The 26,680-nt window shown below is 40.4% G+C and overlaps 1 protein-coding gene across 2 annotated transcripts in view; it reads left to right on the top strand.

The window, feature by feature from the left end:
• Positions 1-26,680, top strand: part of FBXO11 (F-box protein 11) — a 74,330-nt gene that overhangs the window by 30,527 nt on the left and 17,123 nt on the right. For both annotated transcript variants that reach the window (XR_012883261.1, XM_075863201.1), the window contains exons 2-11: positions 4,585-4,709; positions 12,319-12,400; positions 18,508-18,652; positions 19,385-19,514; positions 21,034-21,117; positions 21,191-21,323; positions 21,494-21,600; positions 23,998-24,109; positions 24,204-24,310; positions 24,403-24,540. Coding sequence is in view for 1 of the 2 variants with exons in the window: in XM_075863201.1 (XP_075719316.1) it covers positions 4,585-4,709; positions 12,319-12,400; positions 18,508-18,652; positions 19,385-19,514; positions 21,034-21,117; positions 21,191-21,323; positions 21,494-21,600; positions 23,998-24,109; positions 24,204-24,310; positions 24,403-24,540 (1,163 nt within the window). In the remaining variant the exon portion in view is untranslated. The remainder of the gene's footprint in view (positions 1-4,584; positions 4,710-12,318; positions 12,401-18,507; positions 18,653-19,384; positions 19,515-21,033; positions 21,118-21,190; positions 21,324-21,493; positions 21,601-23,997; positions 24,110-24,203; positions 24,311-24,402; positions 24,541-26,680) is intronic.

Raw genomic sequence — 26,680 nt, forward strand, 5'->3', positions numbered from 1 at the left:
TTCACTCCTTTCAATGAGAGGTGAAAATCCAGCATCAAAATCTCCATGCCTAAAACACAAATTTTGCTGTGGAAACGGCACAAATTCACTGCGATTTCAGGTGAAATTTTCCATCCTTTGTTGACGTACCCTGTAAGTAACTTTCTGGTTGCCTGCTAGCGTCAGCTAAGGCCTGATCTGATGTACACATCCAGTATTCTGGTCCGTATTTTACTTCAGTATTTGAAAGCCAAAACCAGTGGAACATAAAAAGAGACCTTCGGCCCCATGCACACGACCGTACCCGTAATTACGACCCGTATTTACGGGCCGTGCTCCCACTATAAAGTATTGGAGCACGGTCCGTAAAATAAAAAAAAATTGTACATGTCCTATTTTTTTTTGGACAGTTTCTACGGCATGGACACCTTCCCGTAAATATACGAATGGGCCCGTAATTACGGGCGATTTTACAGTTTTGTGCGTGGGGCCTTACTGCTTTGTTAAATAGCAACTATAAATTCAGTCAACGCCCCCTAGTGGCAGCTGCTGGCAGCCAGAATTTTATTGTTTTTAAGTGTCTGCTTAATATGTTGCCCTATGTAAAGGCTACAGGTCCGTACTATTATTAGCTTAAAATGTTTGTATTTTTTGGCTAATAGTAGTAATGAAAGAATGCAGCGGACTCCTAGTTGAGTGCTCTGTATTCGTGAGGGGGGGGCACTATCCCTCACCCCCTCTCTGAAACTGACAGGCTGCTGTGTATTTTCGGTGTCAATCATTGCACTAAAGCGTGGGTGGGGAGGAGGGGGGACAAACAGAGCTCTGACACCATCCATAGATGCTCCCTATATTATGAAATTACTCCGAGTTCTGGAGTCATGAAGATAAAAATCAATAACAAAACTGCACTGATATGTATGCTGTCTTGGTGTATTCATGAGCACACAGTTTGCAATTCTGTTTAGTAATTAAAAAACCAGACTTGACTCCTTCAATTACTGTTTTCTAAATGAACCGGGCCAGCCAGCAGCACGCTCTGTAATAGTTTATAAGATGAAGATGTTAATTTCTGGATTTAACCGACCGTTACACAAATACTTAATCATTAGTGTTTTATGTGGGTGAGAAGAGATCTCCAGAAAAAACATGAATTCTGACCGCATTGCTATGAAATTGCACTGAAGAATACAGGCTACCATAAACAGCGCTTGTTTTCTTAAAGTAACAGGACATTTGATTTCCCCATCAGTAGCCTGTTCTGTTATTGGAACTTGTAAGGCTGAGTTCACACTTCTGTTGTATAATCCGTTACACTAATCTGTTTTTATATTAAAATAACTGATAAAAACGGATCCGTTAAAAATGGGTTTTGTAATTGCATTCGTTTTCTTCTGTTATGTCAGGGCCTGTTCACATCAGCGTTGGCTTTCCGTTACGGGGTTCCGTCGGAGGTTTCCGTCGGGTTAACCCCGCAACGGAAAGTCAAATTGAAACCACAGCTGAAAACATTGCTAATGGTTTCCGTTCGTCACCATTCCGGCAGGTTTCCGTTTTAATGACGGAATCAATAGTTGACCGCGCTATTGATTCCGTCGAAAAAACGGAAACCTGCTAGAATGGTGACGAACGGTAACCATTAGCAATGTTTCCGTCACCATTGATATCAATGGTGACGGAAGCTCTGGTTTCAGTTTCACTTTCCGTTGCGGGATTCACCTGACGGAAACCTCCGACGGAACCCCGGAACGGAAAGCCAATGCTGATGTGAACAGGCCCTGAGTCATCTGTTTTTTTTTTTTTTAAAGGATTTAAAAGTGCTGAGTGCAGGGTTTTTTTTTCCTAGCTGATCAGTTATTTTTAATATTGATGTCAATGTAAAACTGAAACAAAAGGATTGTAATCCGTTTGCATCAGTTTTTTCCATCAGCTAAGGCTTCGTTCACATCTGCGTTAGGGCTCCGTTCCGTCGCAACGGAGCCCTGACAGACAAACGCAAACAATAGGTTTCCGCTTCCATCAATGGTGACAGATCCGGTGCCAATGGTTTCCGCTTGTCTCCGTTGTGCAAGTGTTCTGTCATTTTGACGGAATCAATAGCGTAGTCGACTATGGTATATGTTTGTGTCGGTCAGGGCTCAGTTCCGACAGAAAGCTCAGATGGAACGTCGGTACGGAGCCCTAGAGCAAATGTGAACGAAGCCTAAAAAATAAGCCTTTTTTTTTTTCTTTTTTTTTTTTGCTCCGCCCATTTGCAGGCAGCATTTTTCAAATCAATTAAAACTTGACAGGAAAACACCTAGTGATAGAAACGGGAAGTGACCCCTTGCAGACATTCTATTGCCATTTTGGAGCTGTCTACAAAGTTTGGTGGGAAAATAATTTTTTTTAGGTTTGTCATAATGGTGTAAATTGATGATTGTACTCCTACTCATGTATACTACTAATTTATAGGCCCAGAAGGAAAAAATAATGAAAGATCAGAGCCTAGCAACAAACTATCAACTAAACAAAAAAGGGTGCCAAAAAAATCTGATCTGTTATAAAATGATCAAAACGGATGCATTATACTAATCCTTTAAAAAAACCTGACAATTTACCATCCGTTTGCATCCGTTATTTTTAGAACACCCACTAATCTAAAAATGGATCAGAGTAACTGATTATACAACGTAAGGGCCTGTTCACATTACCGTTCGCTTTCCGTTCCGGCGGAGGTTTCCGTCGGGTGAACCCGGCAACGGAAAGTGAAACCACAGCTTCCCCTTTTCAGTCACCATTGATCTGAATGGTGACGGAAACATCGCTAATGGTTTCCGTTCGTCACCATTCCGGCAGGTTTCCGGTTTTCCGGCGGAATAAACAGCGTAGTCGACTCCGCTATTCCGTCGGAAAACCGGAAACCTGCCGGAATGGTGACGAACGGAAACCATTAGCGATGTTTCCGTCACCATTCAGATCAATGGTGACTGAAAAGGAAGCTGTGCTTTCACTTTCCGTTGCCGGGTTCACCCGACGGATACTTCCGGCGGAACCCCGGAACGGAAAGCGAACGGTGATGTGAACAGGCCCTAAGTGTGAACTTAGCCTAAAGTGAGCCATTCTGGTGGACCAGTCCTGTACATCACTGACACATATCTTGAGCCTTGTATGTGTCAGCATAGTTTGTACAATGTTTATCTGGATGTTTTTTGGTTTAACCCCTTAGTGACCAGCCCATTTTAGGCCCTAATGACCAAGCTATTTTATTCGTTTTTCTATAGTCTCATTCAAAGAGCTATAACCTTTTTATTTTTTCGTCTACATAGCTGTATGAGGACTTGTTTTTTGCGGGATTAGTTGTGCTTTTTAATAGCACCATTTTTGGGTACATATAATTTTTATATTAACTTTTATTAACTTTTTTGGGGAGGATTATAAAAAAAAAACTGAAATTCCGCCATTGTTCTATGCGTTTTTAAATTGATGCCGTTCACTGTGCGACGTAATTAACATGTTACCTTTATTCTATGGGTCGGTACGATTACGGCGATACCACATATGTGGAGGTTTTTTTATGTTTTACGACTTTTGCACAATAAAAACACTTTTGAACTAAAATTATTTGTTTTTGCATCGTCGCTTTCCAAGAGCTGTAATTTTTTTATTTTTCCATCAATGTAGTGATTTTTTGGGCTTGTTTTCTGCGGAACAAGACGTAGTTTTGATTGGTACTGTTTTGGGGTGCATTGGACTTATTGATTCATTTTTATTATGACTTTTTTGGGGGGCAATGGAAAAAAATTGCAATTTCACCATGGTTTTTGCGTTTTTTTTTTATGCTGTTCACTTTGCGGTTTAAATTACATGTTAACTTTATTAATGGAGTCAATACGGTCGCGGCGATACCACATATGTGTACCTTTTTTTTAATTTTTTTACACTTTTACTTTTTATGGAAAAAATGATTTTATTTATTTTTTTATTGTACTTTTTATTCATAATCTTTCACTTTGATGACTTATTTTATTAGTCCCACTAGGGGACTTTACTGTGCGATATTCCGATCGCTGCTATAATGCTCTGGTATACTTCGTATACCAGAGCATTATTGCCTGTCAGTGTAAATCTGACAGGCAATCTGTTAGGACGTGTCTCCGCCGCGTCTTAACAGGCATATGTCCAGGGCAGACCTGGAGGCTTTTATCAAGCCCCCGGCTGCCATGACACCCCATCGGAGACCCGCGATTGCATTCGCGGGCCGCCGATGGGTGACAGAGGGAGCTCACTCCCTTTGTAAACAAAGTTAAATGCCGCGGTCGCTATTGACGGCGGCATTTAACGGGTTAAACGGCCGCGATCGAAGTAAACTTCGATCGCGGGCGTTGGAGCAGGAGCTCAGCTGTCATCAGACAGCAGAGCCCCGGCTCCTGCCTGCACGGGAGACCCTTGCAGGACTTAGACTAGGCTGACGTGAAAAGGCGTCAGCCTAGCCTAAAGCCCATTAGTGACCGACGTAAAAAGGCGTATTAGTGGTCACTAAGGGGTTAATTACTTATTACAGAATTGGAATTATGGTATTCACATTTTTGTGCATGTAATAACTCCTGTTTTGTCTGTTTTCAGATGAAGTGCCTGCAGACATGGTTGCAGAAGAATCAGGTCCTGGTGCACAGAATAGTCCATATCAACTTCGCAGAAAAACGCTCGTCCCTAAAAGAACTGCTTGTCCAACAAAAAACAGTATGGAGGTACGGGAATGGTTAATAAATTTTTTCTATTTTTCAATTTTGAATGCTATTTATTTATTTTTATTCTAAAATTCTTCTGCTCCACCCTGCACCTTTCACACTATAATCCATACACATAACCATTGTCATCTTAGTTACCACTGGTATAAGAGAAAGCCCTGAGGACCTTTTATCTGATCCCACACGGTCCCCATAAGCTTCACTGTACAATTGGCTATCAGAACCCCTTTCTTACAGTGCCACGATCAGGCGTGACCACGGCAGTTAGAGGGTCAACTACCAAGATCTGAGTTTTCTCAAAATCGCATCAAATGCGGCAGGAGTCAGTCAAAGTGCGTTAACTACCTCATACCCTTGACATACTATTGCATAAAGGTGCAGGAAAGAGCCTGAAGCAGTTGGCGCAGCTTGACCTAGTATTACCTCAAGGTTATCACGCGGCACGATCATCCTAGGGAGGACGGCTCCAATACACAGTCGCGCTCCTGCTGCAACTGCTGGGATTTGAGAAAACTGGAAGACCGGTGCCCCGCTCAATCCAGCACTTTCTGGGTCGGAAGGATTGGAAAAATGTAATCGCCCTTTTCACAGTGTATGTGGTATTAAAAGAAAAAAAATTTATAAATGAAATTATAGAATGAAATAAAATTGAAAAAAATAATTATATAACACTTTTTTATTTTAAATAAAATGTATTTTAAGTAAAACACATACTTAAAAAGGTTTTCCCATGAGGGGCATTTATGAGGGGCATTTATGACATAACCACAGGATATGTCCTAAATGTCAGATGCGGGTCCCACCTCTGGGACCCGCCCCTATATCTGTGTCCTCTAAACCCCGTTCTAGTATTTTTGTTCTCACGCTGACTCTCGGCCACTTACATGGTCGAGACCTAGTCGGTGGTTCCGGAAACAGCATAACTCGCTAACCTACGCTGTTTCCGTAACTCCCATAGTAGTGAATGGCAGTTGGCACAGCTCGCATGCTATGTTGCTTCTGTGTTTCCGTAACTACTATTCAGTTCTATGGGAGTTACGGAAACAGCGTAGCTCAGCGAGTTACGCTGTTTCCGTAATTCCCGACCATGTAATCAGGAAGTGGCCGTGAGGCAGCGTGAGCGCAAAAAGCTAGAATGGGTTTTTTTGCTTATCCCCATAAAATTTAATTTACTAAAAATTAAATGCAAATAAGCTTATTCACGATTTTTCGTTCTAACTAAAAAGAGATTTTCTTTCTCTTGATTTGCATTCGCTTCCCACCGGGCACTGGATGGTAAGCTGATGTAGGAAAAACTGCTCCACTGCATTATAGGCCTTGTTCACACGCCTTATGTTCAGGCTGAAAAAATGCAAGGCTGATTTCAAGAGACAGTCTCTGAAATCTAGATGTTTTTGGAGTTGACTTTCAATGTGTTTTTGTTTTTCACAACCATTTAGGAGGTGTGTTTTTGAAAAGTTTCAGTAGGAAAAAATTGGCTTTTTAAAACGCTTCAAGAAGTGACGTGTTCATTTTTTTTTTTTTAAGCATACTTTTTTACTAGATAATTTTTTAGTTAATGTTAAAATAGACCTCATATGATCTAAGGTGTATTTTACCGTTTAAATCAATGGGAAGCTGTTTTGCAGGCGTATTTCGCAGCGTAATACAAGCGTTTTACGCTCCAAAATATGCCGTGGAAACATGAGCCAACCGCAACCAGAAGAATTGTGAATGTAGGCTGTAACTCTGGAAATAACCATGGCCTCTAGGATCTGCCTTGTACAATAAGGCCTAATAGGCTGCCTGTCAGTGTAAAACTGATAGTTCTAAAATGCTGTAGCACATAACAACGTAATGTATTATAATAGTGATCAGGGGTCCAAGCCTTCCAAGTCCCCTAGTGGGGCTAAAAAAAAAAAGTAAAAGCATACCTAACTTTTTAGGTCACTTTTCAGAATTAACGGTCATGTGTATAAATGAGGAATAACACTATTTCTGCCCATTATATGTCTGCATTATTGATCAGTTTTCTCCTACTGCTGGCTCTATTTCTAATTCTCAGTTGTCTCTGTGTGTGCAGTGTAATGAAGACATAATAGTTGTTAGGCTCCACTAGATCAGAGATAGGAGAGCAGGATTCTCCTCTTATTTTTATATATATATATATATATATGTATATGTGTGCGCATGCTGCAGCAGCATGGAGATTATTCAGCAGTAATAAGTAGTGTAGCTGAGAATCCAGCACTGGGGTGAGATATAAAACCAGGAAGCTGCATCACATCTGAGTCTCTCACTCTGCTCCTGCTCCCCCTCCAAAGACTTCTATGGGCAGCATGTCTGTGTCTTGCTCCCTACTTTTGCTCCCCGGTTCCCTCTCCGGAAACTTCTTTGGGCAGCGTGTCTGTGCCTGTTTTTGCTCCATTATCCTTTTCTTCTCTCCATACTTCCTGTATTCCGCCGCCTCTGCTCTGGATTTTGCTTAACGCGGTGGACAGTAGATTACAGGAAGGGAGACACCTGGTGACATCAACTTATATTTATATATATATATATATATATATATATATAACTAGATTTTTAACAGTAATTAAACTGAAGTTGATCTATATCAGGTATTCTATTAGATTAGCATAAGTTGTTAAAAGTTAGTGACCATTTAACTTAAAATTTGTACAAAAATAAAGTATAAAAAACAAAAATTGCCTTTTTTCCCCATAAGCCTTTTATTACTGGAAAAAATAAATAAAGATACATAATTGAAATCCCCGACCCGAACTTTAAAATCATAATATTATTCCCGCGCGGTGAACATTGTAAAAAATAAAATTAAAAACAATGCCAGAATTACTGCTTTTTTGGTCACCATAAATTAAGATAACATGCAGTTTATACTGCGCGGTCAATGTAAAAAAACAAAAACAAAAAACTTTTCTCTTTTTTTTTTTTTTTTGGGGTCATTCTGCCTCACAAATTCTCCCCAGAATTGCAGGGTTTTTTTTGTTCACCACCCCTCTTAAAACAGAGTTAAAAGTGATCTAGAAGTCGTATGTTCCCCAAAATTGTACCAATAAAAACTGCAGCCCATCCTGCAAAAACAAGACCTACAGCTTTTTTGACGGAAAAATAAAAAAGGTATGGCTCTCCGAATATGGTGACACTAAAAATGTTTTTTTTTTAAAAAGTGATTTTATTGTGCAAACACTGTAAAACAAAAAAATATATATATATATATACATTTTGGTATCGCCGTAATCATATCGACCCGCAGAAAAAAAGTAAAGATGTTATTTATAGCGCACGGTGAACACTGACAAAAAAAACCAGAAAACGGAATTGATGTGTGTTTTGTCACCTTGCTTGAAAAAAAAAGTAATAAGTGATCAAAAAGGTCTATGTACCCCAAAATAGTACCAATAAAAACTACAGCTCATCCCACAAGAAAAAAATAAACGCCTCAAACTAAGTCGATGGAAAAATAAGTCATGGCCCCAGTTACAGTGGAAAAACATGGTGTGAAAGAAGAAAGTAAAAAAAGAAAGTCTCCCAAAGGTCTTTTCTGACCTTTGAGGGACAGACCATAGTAATAAAAAAAATAAAAGTAAAATAAAGTCCAAATAAAAATCAATAATAAATACGCATAGAATATACACCCCAAAAAAACGTGCCCCCCCCCGCCAATCAGTCGTAAGGCTAGCCCTGATCCAATTACCCTAATATAGATATGTAATATATTACAATTAGACAAGGGAGCTTGGCTATGAGTCACAGCCGTACTCCTGCAATGATGGCACCGCCAAATATCTTGTGCCCGCACCATCAGAGTGACTGACTTATTTGTACGCCGTTCTGTTTCAACTGGCCCTCACAGATGTATGGCAGTGTGCGTTGAGATTAAAATATTCCACGTCTTAACTCCATTTCACAGTTGAAATGTAAAAAAAGTTGAAACTATGCACATACCTTCCTTTTTTTTGCATTGTTTGACTGCTCCGTTCTGCAGACGTGACCGAACAGCTCAGTTCTAAGGCCCCATGCACACAACCATATTTTTATCTTTCCGTAAATACTGTCCCCAAATACGGACCCATAGACATCTGTATATACGGAACGGTATCTGCAAATACGGTCCGTAATGCATTTATATTTGATCCGTATATAGATCCGTAAAAAGAGGGAGGTTGCAAATGTCACCAACATGTTGCATAGCAACGCTTCCATAAATACAGATGCACATCCGTAGCCGTCCATATTTACTGAAGCGCCCATAGACTTCTATAGGGGAGTCCGTCCTGTAATTACGGACAAGAATAGGGCAGGTTCTATAATTTGGAAAGGTGTCTGTGGCCAATAGAAATGAATGGGTCCGTAATTACGGATGAAAAACACGGTTGTGTGCACGGGGCCTTACTGTTCAACGGTCATCAGGTTTTCCTTGATTGTATGTCCTCGTGCAAATTTCTGGAAATATCAACGTTTTCACCTGAGCAAATTGAAGTCTGCGATTACTTCCCTACCTAATGTGACTGAGCACCTTTAGTAGCATGTTGGCACTACCAGTAACTGCCTGTATAGTTTAAGCTGTTATTTCGGGGCTTTTACTAGTGTAGTGCCGGATCGGTCAGTCGGGGTGATGTTCATGTGGGACTGGAGTGTGGTGGGATGGCTCTGGTGTACAGAACTAGTGTCTAGTCTGTTTCCTGTGGCCGCAAAAGGAGTAAGGGTCCTATTAGACGGCCAAGTAGCCTTTTATGAATGAACGACGAGTTATGATTTAGCGAGTAGTTTTCGCTCGAATGACTGTCACGTGACAATGACTAAGGATTTTCACTGTTCAGTCGTTCCTGCGATTGATCGTTCGTCCACATCTTATTTTTGATCTGCAAACGACTGGAAGATTTCTGATTAGCGTTCATCGCTGCCCCATATCTAATCTTTTTCACATACGATAATTGCTTAGTCTGACCGGGACTTAAGTGTAGGCTGATGGTTGCCCTCCTCTTTTCTATGAACACTATGTCAGCTTTGTCCTCACATCACCTGATTGTCATAGCCAACGGGGGCACATGCTGTTACATCATGGGATGTAGAGAGGAGCTTGATAATTGAAGCCATGTGTTTATCCTTATAGTTTCCACAGGATTATTTATTTATTTATTTTTTGTTAAAATGCATCGATCAGTGAATAAAAGTTTCCTTTCTTTCGCAAAAGTAATTTACGTTTGCTTGTTTATCATCGTTATTTTGTGTAATATTGTATGCATAGGTTTGTTTGCTAGAACTTTGACCTTGCCGAGTACGGACCTTTATTGGTTAGACTAAAAGACTATAACCGGAAGAAAAGTGGCACATCTCTAAGGCAGTGGGTTCTTTGGGCTTATGCACACGACTGTAGCCATGTGCACGGCCGTGATTTTCGGGGCTGCGGACTGTCCGCCGCGAGCCTCCCGCAAATTGCGGGACATACACATGGCCGCGGCCATTATTTTCAATAAGCCCGGACCGCAGAAGACGGCCGTAATAAGACAGGTCCGTACTTTCTGCGGTGCGGGCTCCCGGGCCATGCACGGACCGTAAAAACTACGGTCGCGTGCATGGCCCCATAGAAATGAATGGGGCAGCAATTCTCCCGTGGATTTTCGGGGGAATTGCGGCCGCAAAAACACGTTGGTGTGAATGGGGCCTTTATGTAGTATTTTATACATAATATATATACATGGGTGTAGCACTGATTACCTTGTTGTGTTGTGCTAATATAGGCACGACACTATTGCATGGTATGTAGCGTTATTGGCTCGGCTGCTCCAACCCGCTTTTTTGCGAGCCCAACACTTTATAGAAGCACTGCGTATCGAAGTGAATAAGATGAGGACAGTATTTACCAGGCAGCAGACAAATAAAGGATATTTTTTTTTTTTTTTTTTTTGTAGGTTTGAGGGATTTTATTGACTATGGGTGAAATTAGACATTGCAGAATTGTCCGTTTTTCAGTGCAGATCTCACCGAAAATTCATGACCATTTACAGTACAATGTATTTGGATAGGAAGCTGAATGTATGGGTGTTGGGATGCAAAAGTGAGATCATATACTAGTCCTTCTCAATAAATTAGAATATCATCAAAAATTAATTCAGTAATTTAATTAAAAAAGTTAAACTCCTATAGATTCATTACACAGTGATCTATTTCCAACATTTTTACTTTTAATGTTGAAGATTATGGTAACCGTTAATGAAAAGCCAAATTTTAGTCTCTCAGAAAATTAGAAGATTATATAAACCCAATTTCAACAATGATTTTTAATAGCGAATTGTTGGCCTACTGAAAAGTATGTACTCTGTGTGTAATGAATCTATAGAATATGTTTCAGTTTTTGAATTAATTTACTGAAATTAACTTTTTGTTCTAATTAATTGAGGACTGGTATATCCCTGGTTTACTGAAACTTTAGTTCATAGAATTTCTCCGTTTTTGGATGGATGAGTTAGTGTAGTTAGGGCTGGGCGATTATGACCATAAATCAATATCCTGATTAACTGAACATGTAACCTCGATTACGATTATTGAACGATTTACACCACACCCTTTTTGCATGCCACACCCCCTATTTGCATGCTACCATTGAATTAATATTTATCCCCTCAGCCTGCTGTATACTACAGTATATAATATACCCCCTGACACTGCCCCCACACAGTATAAAGCTCCATTACTGCCTCTACATAATATAATGCCCCATAGCTGCACCCCACATAGTATAAATTCCCCATAGCTGCACCTACATCATATAATGCCCCCACAGCTGCCCCCAATAGTGGCTGATAAAAATAATATACTCCCCTAACCCCGTTCTAATGAAAAGTGGAGGAGATAACTCTGGTCTATGCAGCTCAGCGTAACAGGTGCAATGACGTCACTGCCTTGCGTCCAGCGTTAAATAGTGAATGGTAGAGCAGGAACATCTCTACCATTGGATTCAACTGTATCTGCGTCCTGAAGATGCAGATACAGTTTAAACCGGGAGAAAATAATAAAACCGAAATTCGTAAGATGACGTCGATAGGGCTGTGGCAATTAATCGAAAAATAATCTAAATAAAAATCCAGCCCAAAGAGTAGTTATGTTGGTAGATTATATGGAACGACCCAATGACTTTGATATGGTCGTAGAGCTGGAATTAGGCATTACGTTTCTTTACTATTGCATGTCCCTACTATGCTATAACAAGTGTTAAAGGAGCGGTACGCAGAATTTAGGTTGTTGGTGGATGGGCTCTGCCTTTTTGGGACTGGTACATGGTCCTGTGAGGGAGAACTAGACCGCAACAGTGGTATTCTAGTCGGGTAGTTGGCACTCTCATCTAAATGTTTGTCATTCTGGGAACCTAGCAAGACACATTAACGTTATGTTTTATAAATGACATTGGTTCTCGGTGATGGGTAAATAGAACTAAATGCCATCCAAGCATGATGGACTTCTGGCATCCCATGCAGTACCAGTCTGTCCACATCACATGGCCATCTTTGTATGTTGTATTCTTGTGTATAGGTAGGCATTTGTGAATGTATTAATATATTCCAGCTTTTGTGATCCAATTTTTTATTTCAAGATTTCCTTTTTTCCCTAGGGTGCTTCAACGTCGACAACTGAAAACTTTGGCCATAGAGCAAAACGTGCAAGAGTATCTGGGAAATCCCAAGATTTGCCCGGTAAGGCTGAAATTATTATTTTTTTCTTTGAATGCCTCCATTGTTTTATGTTGTAGTGCGGTTGTCCTTATTGACTTATTTCTGAGAGTCTATCACCAATATGCTGTTTTTCATGTTTTTGGAGCAATTCTTAGAGAATCATTAGTCCTATATAAATATTTTCTGCTGTATATGGCTGATTTTCTTCCAGTAACTTACACTGCAACTGTCCTGAATTTATATATGTAACCTAACAAAATGGCTGCTGATGAATGACTTTAACTGGACATGGGTAAAGCCTGTCAGGGGTAGTTAACACAACGCTTTGATGCTGATTTTAAGACAGAAACTCAGACTGAATCAGCGCCAATAAACTCCCCGAATCACACTACCCCCCCCCCCTATTGAAATCAGGAGGCAGAAAACAGCTGTCGCTCATCTGGAGGGTTTTTGTATCCTCGTTGTTTTTGGATTAGATTCTTTAGGCTGAGAAAAATGCGGGAAAAAAACGCAGGAATGAAAGCTTGAAATGCTAGCATTTAAAAATCTGCCTCAAAATTCTGCCAGACAATTACCGCTGTGAATTAACCCTTAGGCCCCATGCACACATACGTGCTTTTGCGGCTGCAATTCCCCCGAAAATCCACGGGAGGATTGCGGCCCCATTCATTTCTATGGGGCCATGCACACGACCGTAGTTTTTACGGTCCGTGCATGGCCCGGGAGCAGGCACCGCAGAAAGAACGGACATGCCTTATTACGGCCGACTTCTGTGGTCCGGGCTCATTGAAAATAATGGCCGCGGCCATGTGCATGGTCCGCGATTTGCGGGTGGCTCGCGTCTGACTACAATGTCCTTTAGTGGGATGACTGACTGACATACATACATACATGTTTTGGTCCCTCAGGGTCTTTGCAAATGTTACATGGCATCCAAAAACCAATCCAGCAAAACTTTATCTCTAAATGGCGCTCCTTTCCCTCTGAGCCCTGCCATGTGCCCAAACAGCAGTTAATAACCACATATGGGGTATTACCATAATCTGTAGAAATTGCTTTTCAAATATTAGTGTGCTTTTACTCCTTTTATTCCTTGTAAAAAATGTCTACGTTTTATTTGAAAAAAATTAAGATTTACATTTTCACTGTCTAATTCCACTAAATTGTGCAAAAAACCTGTGCCGTCAAAATGCTCACTATACCTCTTGATAAATTCCTTCATGGATGTGGTTTGCCAAATGGTGTCGTTTTTTTTGGGTTTCCATTATTTTGGCACCACAAGACCTTTTCAAACCTGACATGGTGTTTAAAATATATTCAAACAAAAAGGAGGCTCCAAAATCCTCTAGGTGCTCCTTTGCTTCTGAGGCCGGTGCTTCAGTCCATTATCAAACTAGAGCCACGTGGGATATTTCTAAAAACCACAGAATCCGGGCAATAAATATTGAGTTGCGTTTCTTTGCTAAAACCTTCTGTGTTACAGAAAAAAAATGGATTAAAATGAAATTTCACCTCCACTTAAATTCCTTTGAAACGACTAAAGTGTTATGAAACTTTGAGGGGTGCGGTTTTTAAGATGGGGCGATTTATGGGGACTTTTTAATATGTAAGGCCCTCAAAGCCCATTCTAAACTGTATTGGTCCATAAAAAATTAGGTTTTTGAAAATGTGAGATCTCTATTAAAGTTCTAAGCCCTGAAATGTCTAGAAAAATAAAAAAAACTTAAAAAAAGACATTGCAAACATAAAGTAGACATATGGAAAATGTTAACTAGCAACTATTTTGTGTGGTATTAGTATCTGTTTTACAAGCAGATATATTCGAATTTAGAAAAAATATAGTTTTTGCAAATTTTGATGTTTTTCACAAATCACTGATCTGAAATATCGACCAAATTTTACCACGAACGAAGTCCAATGTGTCATGAGTAAACAATCTCCGAATCGCTTAAAAAAAATAAAATAAAAGCATTTCAAAGTAATTACCACAAAGTGAAATATTGTAGATTTTAAAAAATTGGCCTGGTCCACAAGGCCAAAACAGGCTGTGTCCTTAAGTGGTTAGAGAAAAATAAAAACAACCCAAACATTTAAAAAAAAAAATCAAATATTTTACGTTTATTAAAAAGCCTTTTCTAGTTCATCACCTAAAGTAATGTAAAATAAACATTTTTTTCCCACGTCCGTATATGTCCAAACTATTAGAATATAAGGTTTATTCTGCAGGTTGAACGGCGAAAATTATTAAATTCCAGAATTGCTTTATATTTTTTAACATCTTAGCTCCCCAAAAAAAGTACAGCTCGACCATTAATGGAGCAAAGTTATGGCTCTCAAACGAGGAAACTTTTTTTTTTTTATTATTACATTACATGGTACAATAAATAGTGCCGTTAAAAACCAACTCATCCCTCAAAAAGCAAGCCCTACCAGACATTGTATAAAGAAGGACAGGCGCCGGACATCGCGCAGGGAAGTCAATTTCTCGATAAAATAGATATGCCAGCTTTGAACACAGAGCAATTAGACAGTCTTAATGCACCAATTGATATGGAAGAGCTACAGATGGCAATCAAGGGATTACCAAGAGGTAAGGCTCCGGGACCAGACGGTTATAGGGCAGAGTTTTACAAAATACTGATGGAACAGATAACTCCAACGTTATTGTCCTATTTTAACTCGTTGATGCAGGGAACTCACATACCGGCAGCGGCAAACGTGGCGTACATAAAGGTATTACCCAAAACAGGAAAAGATCTCTCGCAACCGGGCTCCTACAGACCCATATCACTAATAAACCAAGATCTTAAACTGATATCGAAAATAATGCCAAATAGATTGGCGGTCTTGATGCCTCAGTTAGTGGGACCATCACAAGTGGGATTTATCAAAGGTAGAGCTGCAGTCACAAACATCAGAAAGGTTCTGGGGGTGATGGATGAGATTAAGGCTTGGCCATCGTCATCCGGCCAACCAGCCCTGGTGGTCATAGATGCAGAAAAAGCCTTTGATAATGTTGAGTGGCGATGGCTAAGCATGGTTTTAGACAAGGTTAATGTGCAAGGGAACTTTAGACAGTATTTGAGAGCGCTATACATGGAACCCACTGCAGCCGTCTGTACGCCGGGATTCAGGTCACCAACGTTCGCATTACAGAGGGGCACACGGCAGGGATGTCCTCTGTCGCCTTTGCTATTTGACCTGGCGTTGGAACCTCTTATCCAGGCTTTAGAGAGTAAGGAGTTGTACTCTGGTATACACATAGGGGATAGGGAGGTGAAGTCAGCAGTATTTGCAGATGACATTCTCCTGTTCATGTCGAAGCCCGCACTACACCTACAGAAGGTCTTTGATCTGATTCGGCACTATGGCTCTTTTGCGGGGCTTAAGATTAATCCGACAAAGTGCGAGTTACTGAAGCTATCCCAACATAATCATAGGGACAACATAGAAATTCAAAGGACAGGCATTAAGATAGCGACATCACACATAACATACCTAGGGATTAAGATAGGGCAAACGTCAGAAACTCTGTATAAACTCAACTATAAACCGCTTTTCCAGAAAATAAGCACGGAACTCACTAGATGGACAAATTTGCCACTTTCACTATTTGGAAGATGTTATCTAGTCAACATGATATCATTCGCAAGAATGCTGTATCCGCTTCAGACATTGCCCATTCTACTGAAGCATAAAGATGTTAAACACTTTAATACTAAAATATTGAAGTTTATCTGGGCAAATAAAAGACCCCGAATCGCCATGGTTAAACTACAGGGCTATCACTGGCAAGGCGGGATAAATATACCACACTTGAGGGGATACAATATAGCCAGCTTGTTCCGACATGTGGCAGACTGGTTACAACGTTCTAGCCACTATTCAAATTACAAATTGGAGGCGGCATTGGCGGGATCTCATGACCTCATCTCACTATTACATACCAGACTAGCATCGCTTCCTAGACATGTAAAGGGATCAGTGTTAATGAGGGATACTATAATGTGTTGGAAGGAGGTGAGGAAGAAGATGGGGCTTTCATTTCAATTATCCAAATACTTACCATTATGGTCCCACATAGAATTCCCAGCGGGGCAATCGAGTTCCTTATTCACAACATGGAAACAACGGGGAATAGGGATAGTAGGCAATATACTCCATGCCACGGAGGCACGACTATACACATTACCGGAGTTGGTGGAGAAGTTTGGGATTTCCCCGAACCCATTTACAAGTTAAATCGTTCTGCACAAAGCTGGTGAGGAATTTGGAGCCGGAAATTATAGACAATGTCTTTGATGAGGTGATTGGAGATGAGACACACAGGACGTCTCTGTCGATGCTATACAAAACAATACGAGATTTATACATCCGGGTAGCCCCGAGGGATCAGTTTGCATATTGGAGACGCACCCTGAATATACAAGACATAAAAACTCCTCTTTTAGAGGGCTGGAAGATAGTGCGGAAATGTGTGGTGAATGAGGTATGGAGGGAATCACACTTTAAACTTATGCACGCGGCAATATATGCTTTTAATATTCCCGCAGCAATAGCTGATCCCCACAGAATACGCGCTTGTCCAAAATGTAGTCAATTAGGCACTGATCTATACCATGGCATATGGTCATGCCCAGAGACACAAGTTTTGGAGGAGAGTTTTAGATTATGTACAGCTACTCTGGGACAGAAAGGTTCCAGCGGACCCTATGTTACTGCTTTTTCACTCTAAGAATGCAACTAGTGAAGAAGTAACGGAGGCTCAAATGCATGTCCCCCCCCCTGATGCATATAATATTTCTTGTTGCCAAAAGATGCCTGTTGAAATGTTGGCTGGAAAGCACCATTCCCTCGTTACACCAGGTAACTCAACAAATGAGTCTGTATGTTTTCAGACAGAATAGAAGCGTCAAAACATAAGAAACAAAAGACCTCAGGTTTTTTCAAACGGTGGAGGCCATTCATAGAGCAATTTCCTGCAAGGGAGATAGGGGAAATAATGGAGAACTTCAAATATACTTCCTGGTATCTCACAGAAGATATTAAAGGGACTCTGGGAAGTTTGAAAGTGCATTGATAGGGATAGGGGGAAAAGAGTAGAAGAAAGTTGAGGACGAAAGACCAGGGGAGGATAAGGGACTAAGGAAAAAAAAATAAATGCTAATCTTGCCAAGGTATAATGTCTTTGATGTCTTCAAGGAAGGGAGACAGAATATATGCACTATTGTTATCCTAAGTACTGAAAATGTTTCAAATATTGCATGGTATACGCTCCTGCGTGAGTTGAAGATGTCATCTGTCTGAGAATATAACGTTATGTTTAACTTGTATTATGTTTGTTTGAAAATCAATAAAAAATGTTTTTCAAAAAAAAAAAAAAAAAGCAAGCCCTTTAACGGCTATGCCGATGGAAAAAACAGTTCGTTAAAAGTTAATGTTTTTGGAAGACTGGTAGGGAAAGTAAAAATATAACCGATGGCTGCAGCGGCAAGGGGTTAATAGAAAAGAATAGATTGCATTTCATTGAATAGCAAAATGAGAAACTTTCGGTTTGGTGTCCTGTTAAACGCCTGCCATGGTCCCAAGATTTGAGGTGCTGATACTTTGCAGTAGAGGATTATATTCTGTTTTGTACAATCCTCACCAAGGTGAGAGCTCCTTTTTCCCCTCAGTGCTGTTCTGTAGAAAGGATTTGACAATCGATCTGAGCACATTTTGGGCAGCACAGGTTACACCCATACTGCACAATTTGACACTAAATTGTAAACCGACTGCAATGTTCTGCTTTTTGGATGTGACTTGATAATGGAGATTGCATTGCAAATATTCCATTTTTTCTGTTTGTTTCTTTATCTTCATTTTATAAAATTCTAATTTTGTATATTTTTGTTTTTATTCCAAATTTCCTTGGCAATATTCACGTATATATGCAATGCAAACGACAGAGATGTGTGCAAGAGGTTGTACAGAGGCACCCGGTGCCCCTGCGGCAGGCTGCATCTGTTGGGAAGAATAGCTCCGTATTATGAAATATGATGGAGCGTGTCAGGATTTTTTATTTCTGTGAATGGCTTTTATGAATGACTTTTGTGTATTAAATTTTTTTTTATTTAATACTACTACAGCAGCGCCGGCAGAACAGTATCTTCAAGAAAAGCTGCCAGATGAGGTGGTATTGAAGATCTTCTCTTACCTCCTGGAGCAGGACCTCTGCAGAGCAGCTTGTGTATGCAAGCGCTTTAGTGAACTTGCTAATGATCCTATTTTATGGTAGGTATACGAGAACAAAATGAGAAACTTTTATAAACAAGTTTGAGAAATAATTAGCAAATGTGACTGTGAATGTCACTGACGGATGTTTTGTAAAAGGACATGAATTTTCAGCATTCCCTGCTAGCTGCTCTAGATAGGCAGCCTATGGGTGAGATGGATACAAGCTTATTAGGGCGTTGATTAGTGGCCTTGGCAACTGTACCTCCCAGTGTGCTCTCCACGTATCTCCACGTCCAATCTTGGATCAGGCACGAGAACGAAATTACAGGGACGCTTTGTATTTCTTAAAGGACAACTAACCTTGAAATAGTGAAATGAAAAATCGGATATTTACCATTAGAGCTTCTCTATAAATGTTACGTTTATGTGAGAAGTTTGTGCTGAGCTCTGGTCGCCTGTTAGGTGTAAGTCCTGTTTGTTTACTGCAAGGAAATGGTAATATTTGCTGTGGTTAAGCTTTCTTTTGGCACCTATATATGATATGTGAGCAAATGATCCATATGGTCTTCCTGCGTATTTGGTTAAAGGTCTCTTTTAACGAGGCAAACTGTAACAGAGCGGTGACGGGTGAGGTGGGTAAACTTGAGATCTAGACGTCTCACATACATATCTCACACACATTTCTCAGTACAAACTGCTTTAATGGGACTTGCAGAATGTTTTTACATTACCTGAAATTTCTGTTGGATGGTTAGGAGGCCTCGACTAACGCAGCAGTTTTATTTGCAGGAAACGATTATATATGGAAGTGTTTGAATATACACGCCCGATGATGCACCCTGAACCTGGCAAATTCTATCAGATTAACCCTGAGGAATATGAGCATCCAAACCCATGGAAGGAGAGCTTCCAGCAGCTGGTATGAAGAGGTTGCTTTTATGAACTGTGCAGTTGTGGTGATACTATTATTTGGTGTAAATCAGGGGTCCGCAACCTTTGGCACTACAGCTGTTGTAAAACTACAACTTCCAGCATGCCCTGACAGCCAAAGCCTTTCTTAATCCAGCCAAAAACGGTCGGGGCAATGCTAGGAATCGTAGTTTCACAACATCTGGAGTGCCGGAGGTTGCTGACCCGTGGTGTAAATGACCGAAACCCCTACGGACATTATTTTAAAGGGGTTTTCCAGGGACACAATTTTTGAACTAATACTGCTATGTAAATATTAAATAAAGTCCTAGTATCCATTCTGTATTAAATCTGAACACATTGCTTCCTGGAAACTCACCCTACCTCTGCTCGGCCGGAAGTTCTACTTTTCATCTGTCTTTTTTTTCTTTTTTTTCTTCTGCTGTCACGCTCATGCACGAGCGTTCGTATACACAGACCTGTGTCCATACCCCACTTACGTAGTGACACAGGGCTGTTCTTTAGTAATTATTCCGTCCCACTCTATTCGCCCTCCCCACTAGTTCTCCCTTCCCCTTTCGTTATTTATCCTGCCCACCAGCTTTCTCTGCGTGCGGTCACATAATCACGTGACTGCACCTCAGCTAGCTAATGTAATCCCCATCATCCCTGACTATGTAATCCCCATCATCACTGTAGGGTGGGCACTGAGGAATAACATGAGCGCGAAGAAAATGGTGCTGGCATTAAAGCATAAGCAAAGAATGAACGAGGCGCCTGTAAAAACTCTAGTGTTCAAATATAACACACATTATTTAAGGTGTTTTTAGTGGCGTTTTGAAGTACTATGTGAAAAATACCTGGAAAAATTCCATACCTGGAGCATGCTGCATCTCTCGCTCCCTGCCATTTACACAAGTGACGTCTTCACTATTCTATCCAGTGGTTGTATATCATGTCCTAGTTTCATCTAAACGGGTCCTGTTTTATATTTTCTCTAAGTGAACTGAACCTTAAATATGAACTATTCATCTCAAGCCTGGTTAAGGTTTTTAAATACATATCCGGTTGGTAATATTGTTTTTAGTAACATTTAAGAATGTCCATGAATAAGGCTGTGTTCACACAGAGTTTTTTTGCAGGAGGAAAATTCCCCCTGCAAAAACTGCTCCAGACGGTTTTTGCACAGTGGTTTGACAAAAACTCGTCGAGGCGTTTTTTTCCCCGTTTCTGACTGATTGAAATGGGGTTTTGGAGGCGGAAACCGCCTCAAGACAGGTCAAGTCGCTTCTTTTTACCGCAACGCGTTTCTTTTTGCTTGCTGTAAAAAAAAAAAACTCGTCCGCCTCCCATTGAAATCAATGGGGAGGCATTTTCAGGCGGTTTTTGACGATTTTTGCGGAGCGGTTTCCGCACCAAAAAACTCTGTGTGAACAGGGCCTTAAGTGCGCAGTATTTTTGGTTAAGATTAACTTGCAAAATGTTTTTTGGACTTGTAAAGGTGACTTAAGCACGACTTTCCCTTACAGTATAAAGGAGCACATGTTAAACCAGGTTTTGCAGAACATTTTTACAGCAACCCAACCAGATATAAAGGCAGAGAAAATATGTTGGTGAGTAGCTGTCTGCGTATGTACAGACATGGTTTGGATGGTGGTTACATTTTCTTTTTTTCTTTTCACGTAGTATTATGACACAATTGAAGATGCATTAGGTGGTGTACAGGAAGCTCACTTTGACGGACTCATTTTTGTCCATTCTGGCATCTACACAGATGAATGGATCTACATAGAGTCTCCAATCACTATGATCGGTGCAGGTAATGATTTATTCTTTATTTATTTTTTATATATAGAATTTGCTATAAAGATTAAAAATATTTTGCAGAGGTTTTTTTAATATTATAAAGTGTAAAATTCTTAAATATTGGTTTAAGCATAACATTTTTGCAAAGGTGATAATTGTTTTTTTTTTTAATGTTCTTAATAGCTCCAGGAAAAGTTGCTGACAAAGTGATTATTGAAAATACTAGAGACTCAACGTTTGTTTTCATGGAGGGCTCCGAAGATGCATATGTTGGGTATATGACAATCAGGGTAAGATTTATTATTTTATGTAAATGTCTTACCTTCTGTGGGAGACACTTATGGGTCTCCGACACACATGGGATTCTTCTGGCAGTTTAAACTACATTAAAAAAAACGCTTGTAGAAACTCTAGTGTTAAAATATAACATAAGTTATTTAACCAGTTCAGGACCGGGCTATTTTGCGCCTTCAGGACCAGACATCGTTTAGCCCTCGTTAGTTAAATGGCTATAACTTTTATTTGTTGGGCTAACGACGTGATTTTTGCGACGTTTTTTTCCGTAGACAATGCAGGTTTCATTTTTTATCGTTTTTATACACACCTTTTTTGCTATTTTAGAATTTTTATTCATAAAGTTTGAAAATAATAGTAAAAAAATAAGCTTTTTTACATTTCAGCTATTTTTTTTGGGTAATAACAGTTTTACCCTAAAATAGACCTTTTATTTGTGATCGTCATTGTCTACCGTAAATTTTAATATATTACATGTCTATATTAGAGTAATTGGGTCAGTGCTAGCGTTACAACAATGATTGGCGGAGGGGGAACGTTTTTTTTGGGGTGGGTATTTTATGTGTATTTATTATTTCATATTTTTTTGCACTTTACTTTATTCTTTTTTTATTACTATGGTCTGTCCCTCTAAGGTCAAAAAAGACCTTTGGGGAACTTTATATATATTTTTTCTTTCTTTTACACCATGTTTTTCCCTGTAACTGGAGCTGCACAGCAGGGAAATCAGCCCTCTCATAGTGACGATTGTCACTAATAGGGCTGTGCTGGGTCTGGTAAGACCCAGCAGCAGTCTGTCACTAACGGTACCCGGTGATCATGTGACCAGTCACATGATCACCGGGAGGAATAGAGACAGCGCCGCTGCTGCTGTCTCTATTCCTATACACAGCGTTCATTGAGCGCTGTGTAAAAAGACATCGGAGAAGACAGAAGCAGCTAAAGCGGCTTCTATCTTCTCCTCAGGGTCCCCGGCAGTCACTGACAGCCGGAGACCCGACATTCAGCTGCCCGATCGTGCGGGCAGCAAGTTAAAACTTGAGCCGTAAAAAGTCTATGGCTCGGGTTTTAAGGACCCTGACCGCTGGCCGTAAAAATACAGCCAGTGGTCGGGAACCAGTTAAGGTGTTTATTTCCCTTGTGTACACTGCTATTTACACAGTCTTCACTGTTCTGTCCAGTGGTTGTATATCATGTCATAGCTTCATCTGGAAGGGTCCTGTTTTATACTTTCCAATTTCCTTGAACCAGAGAGGCCAGAGTGTACCCCCTAAATGGCCTTTTGGACTGAAATGTAACTTCCTACTCCTGCTGAATCATATCAGCCATTCAGAACATAGGGATTGGTGCCTCTTTTGGGACCAGTTACATCAGTTGGGGGCTCACTTCAGGACCCCCCTCCCCCGAGGCAATATCACGGCACCGTTTAGTGGTTGCAGTTGTGCTCACCGGTTTGTTAGGGGAAAAGCATGGTACTAATTCTGTAAGCCATATGCAATATGTCATGGCGACAGCTTGACTTTTATCATTTCTCAGAACTGCAAAATGAGTTTTTGATGTATGCATCTAAAGCCGGTCACACGCATGATACTTGTTGGACGAATGTTCACACAGCGGACAGCAATTTTTACCAACCCCCACATAGCATGCATGTTTACTTTAATAGGGAGAGACGGATACCTCTGGCAGCTTCATATAGTTTATGCGAACATAGGTTTGGGCAAGTTGAAATCCAACATGCCTCATTCCTCTCCACCAATGGGAGACATCATGAGGGACATTTAGGCTGCTCCTTATACACAATGGATTGTGTATGGCCTGCTTAAAGGGGTTGTCCAGGCGTGGGACTATTTTTTTTATTCTGATGACCTATCCACAGAATAGGTCATCAGTATATGATCATGGGGGGCCGACACACGGACCCCGCACCGATCAGCTGCTTCAGATATCGGTGCTGGAAATAGATGGCTCCATTCACAGTACAGCAGCCGTTCTGCAGTACTGCAACTTTGCTCTTCAAGTTATTCAGGTGAATAGGAGCAGAGTTGCAGTTCTGGAGCATGGCTGCTATGCAGTCGTCTGCTTCTGGCACTGATCACTGCATACAGTGTATAACATCCAGTGCTAGGAGGCAGCTGATCAGTGTGGGGTCCGAGTGTCGTGCCCCCCCCCCCCCACCGATCATATACTGATGACCTGTCCTGTGGATAGGTCATCAGAGTAAAAAATGGTCCTGTGCCCGGACAACCTGGGCACCATCCTGCTTATAAGCACCATACTGTTTATATCGTTTACATACTACAGTACATAGATTTTTTTTTTTTTATCCATATACGTGAATACTATAGTCAAAATGAAAGTAACCATGTAATACATATCATTTTTTCACCCAGTTTAACCCTGACGACAAATCTGCCCAGCACCATAACGCCCACCATTGTTTAGAGATCACAGTGAATTGCAGTCCAGTCATCGATCACTGTATCATTCGCAGCACTTGCACAGGTATGTAACTTGGTACCTTTTATTCTGCATATACCCTGAAATAGTTTGTCATTTTTAATAGTAATCTTGTTGCAATCATTTTTTTCTTTTGTAGTTGGCTCAGCAGTCTGTGTTAGTGGCCAAGGGGCTTGTCCCACCATCAAACACTGTAACATCAGTGACTGTGAAAATGTAGGCCTGTATATTACTGACCATGCAGAGGTAACCACTGTTCATTTAATTTCTCCTCTTTCCTTATTCTTTTCATTTTATCGGTTTGTTTTTGATGTCTTATGTTTTTGGTTTTCTTTTAGGGGATTTATGAAGACAATGAGATCTCTAATAACGCTCTAGCTGGTATATGGGTTAAAAATCATGGCAACCCAATCATTAGGAGAAATCATATTCACCATGGCCGGGATGTTGGCGTGTTCACATTTGACCACGGCATGGTAAGTAATGTTTCTGTCGCTCTTTTCTTTCTTTATTCAAGAATGTTTTGCTAAGATTTTCTGATATCCTAGCACGCCCCTATTATTGATTACACATAGACATTTACCTACTCATCCAGAAATATCCCTCTTATAGAACTTCATTAACATGTGTTCTGGCTTTCCGTTGTTATGCTCCGTCAAAGGAGCAGAACAATGAGAATGCGGAAGCACCGGATCTGTTGCATTACTGACACCAACGGCGCCTGACAAAACACATGGACTTTAATGGGTTCCATTGGGTTTTCGTCATTGTGTCAGTTGCTTTACCGGACAAGCATGCTGCGCTATTTTGTTCCGCATTTCTCGCCGGTACTTCAACGGAGCCTCAGACACAGATGTGAACAGAGCCTTACATCCTTAGTTTGGATTTAACTTTTTCTATATAGCAACTATTTCTCTATAAGCACACCCTTTTCCATATTCTTGTGCTATTTTGCAGCCCAACTTGTGTGCACTGTAGAATACATTTTTGTTTGCAACTTAAGCTCATAAATATGTGAGTCCAAAGAAAATTAGACCCTCATGACAAAAGATCATAATTTTTATTTCTATCGACTGTCTGCACTAATATCACAGATCGGCCGGTCAACAAGTTTGTCACCTTATTTTTTTTAAACTTTTATAACCTAAGGCGCATCAGAGCATAGGTGTTTTTTGTGTTTTTTTTTCTTCTTTCTAAAGAGTGATCTGGTTTCTTTAAAAAAATAGTTAGGTCCAGAATTATTTGGACAGTGACACAAGTTTTGACATTTTAGCTGTTTACCAAAACGTATAGAATTTACAGTTACATAATCAATATAGGCTTAAAGTGCAGAAACTCAGCTTTATTTTGAGGGTATTCACATCCTAATTTGAGGAAGGGTTTAGAAATTACAGCTCTTTAATATATAGCTGCCTCTTGTTCAAGGGACCAAAGGTAATTGGACAATTATCTCAACAGCTATTTGAAAGGCTATTCCCTCATTAATCCATCATCAATTAAGCAGGTAAAAGGTCTGGAGTTGATTCCAGGTGTGGCATTTGCATTTGGAAGCTGTTGCTGTGAACCCACAACATGAGGTCAAAGGACCTCTCATTGCAAGTGAAACAGACCATCGTTAGGCTGAAAAAAAATGAAGAAATAGAGATGGCACAAATGTTAGTGGGCAAATCAACAGTTTGGTACATTCTTGAAAAAAAAAAAAAAAAGAGCGCACTAGTGAACTCGAGTGCTCTAAAAGGCCTGGACGTCCACGGAAGACAACAGTGGTGGATGATTGCAGAATCCTTTTCATGATGAAGAAAAACCTCTTCACAACATCTACCAAACTGAAGAACGCTCTCCTGGAACTGGGTGTATCAGTATCTAAGTCTACCATAAAGAGAAGACTTCATGAGAGCAAATACAGAGGGTTCACCACAAGGTGCAAACCATTAATCAGCCTCAAAAATAGAAAGGCCAGATTAGACTTTGCCAAACAACATGTAAAGAAGCCGCCCAGTTATGGAACAGCATGAAACTGAGATCAACCTGTACCAGAATGATGGGAGGAAGAAATTATGGAGAAGGCTTGGAACGGCTCATGATCCAAAGCACATCCTCTGTAAAACATGGTGGAGGCAGTGTGATGGCATGGTGGGGGCAGTGTGATGGCAAGGGCATGCATGGCTGCCAAAGGCACTGGGTCACTAGTGTTTATTGATGATGTGACTGAAGACAGAAGCAGCCGGATGAATTCTGAAGTGTTCAGGGTTTACTTTCTGCTCAGATTCAACCAAATGCAGCAAGTTTGATTGGACGTCGCTTCACAGTACAGATGGACAATGACGCAAACATACTTGGAAAGCAACCCAGGAGATTTGTAAGGTAAAGAAGTGAAATATTCTGCAATGACCAAGTCAATCACCAGATCTCAACCCGATCGAGCTGCATTTCACTTGCTTAAGACAAAACTTAAGGCAGAAAGACCCATAAACAAGCAACAACTGAAGACGCTGCAGTAAAGGCCGGGCAAAGCATCACAAAGGAGAAAACCCATGGACAGCACCAGTCATTGTCTGCAAAGGATTCTCTACAAAGTATTAAAAAAAAACACATTTTATTTATGGTAATTTTCCA

Source organism: Rhinoderma darwinii, chromosome 4, assembly GCF_050947455.1.
Source record: "Rhinoderma darwinii isolate aRhiDar2 chromosome 4, aRhiDar2.hap1, whole genome shotgun sequence".
In the NCBI taxonomy this organism is placed as follows: domain Eukaryota; kingdom Metazoa; phylum Chordata; class Amphibia; order Anura; family Rhinodermatidae; genus Rhinoderma; species Rhinoderma darwinii.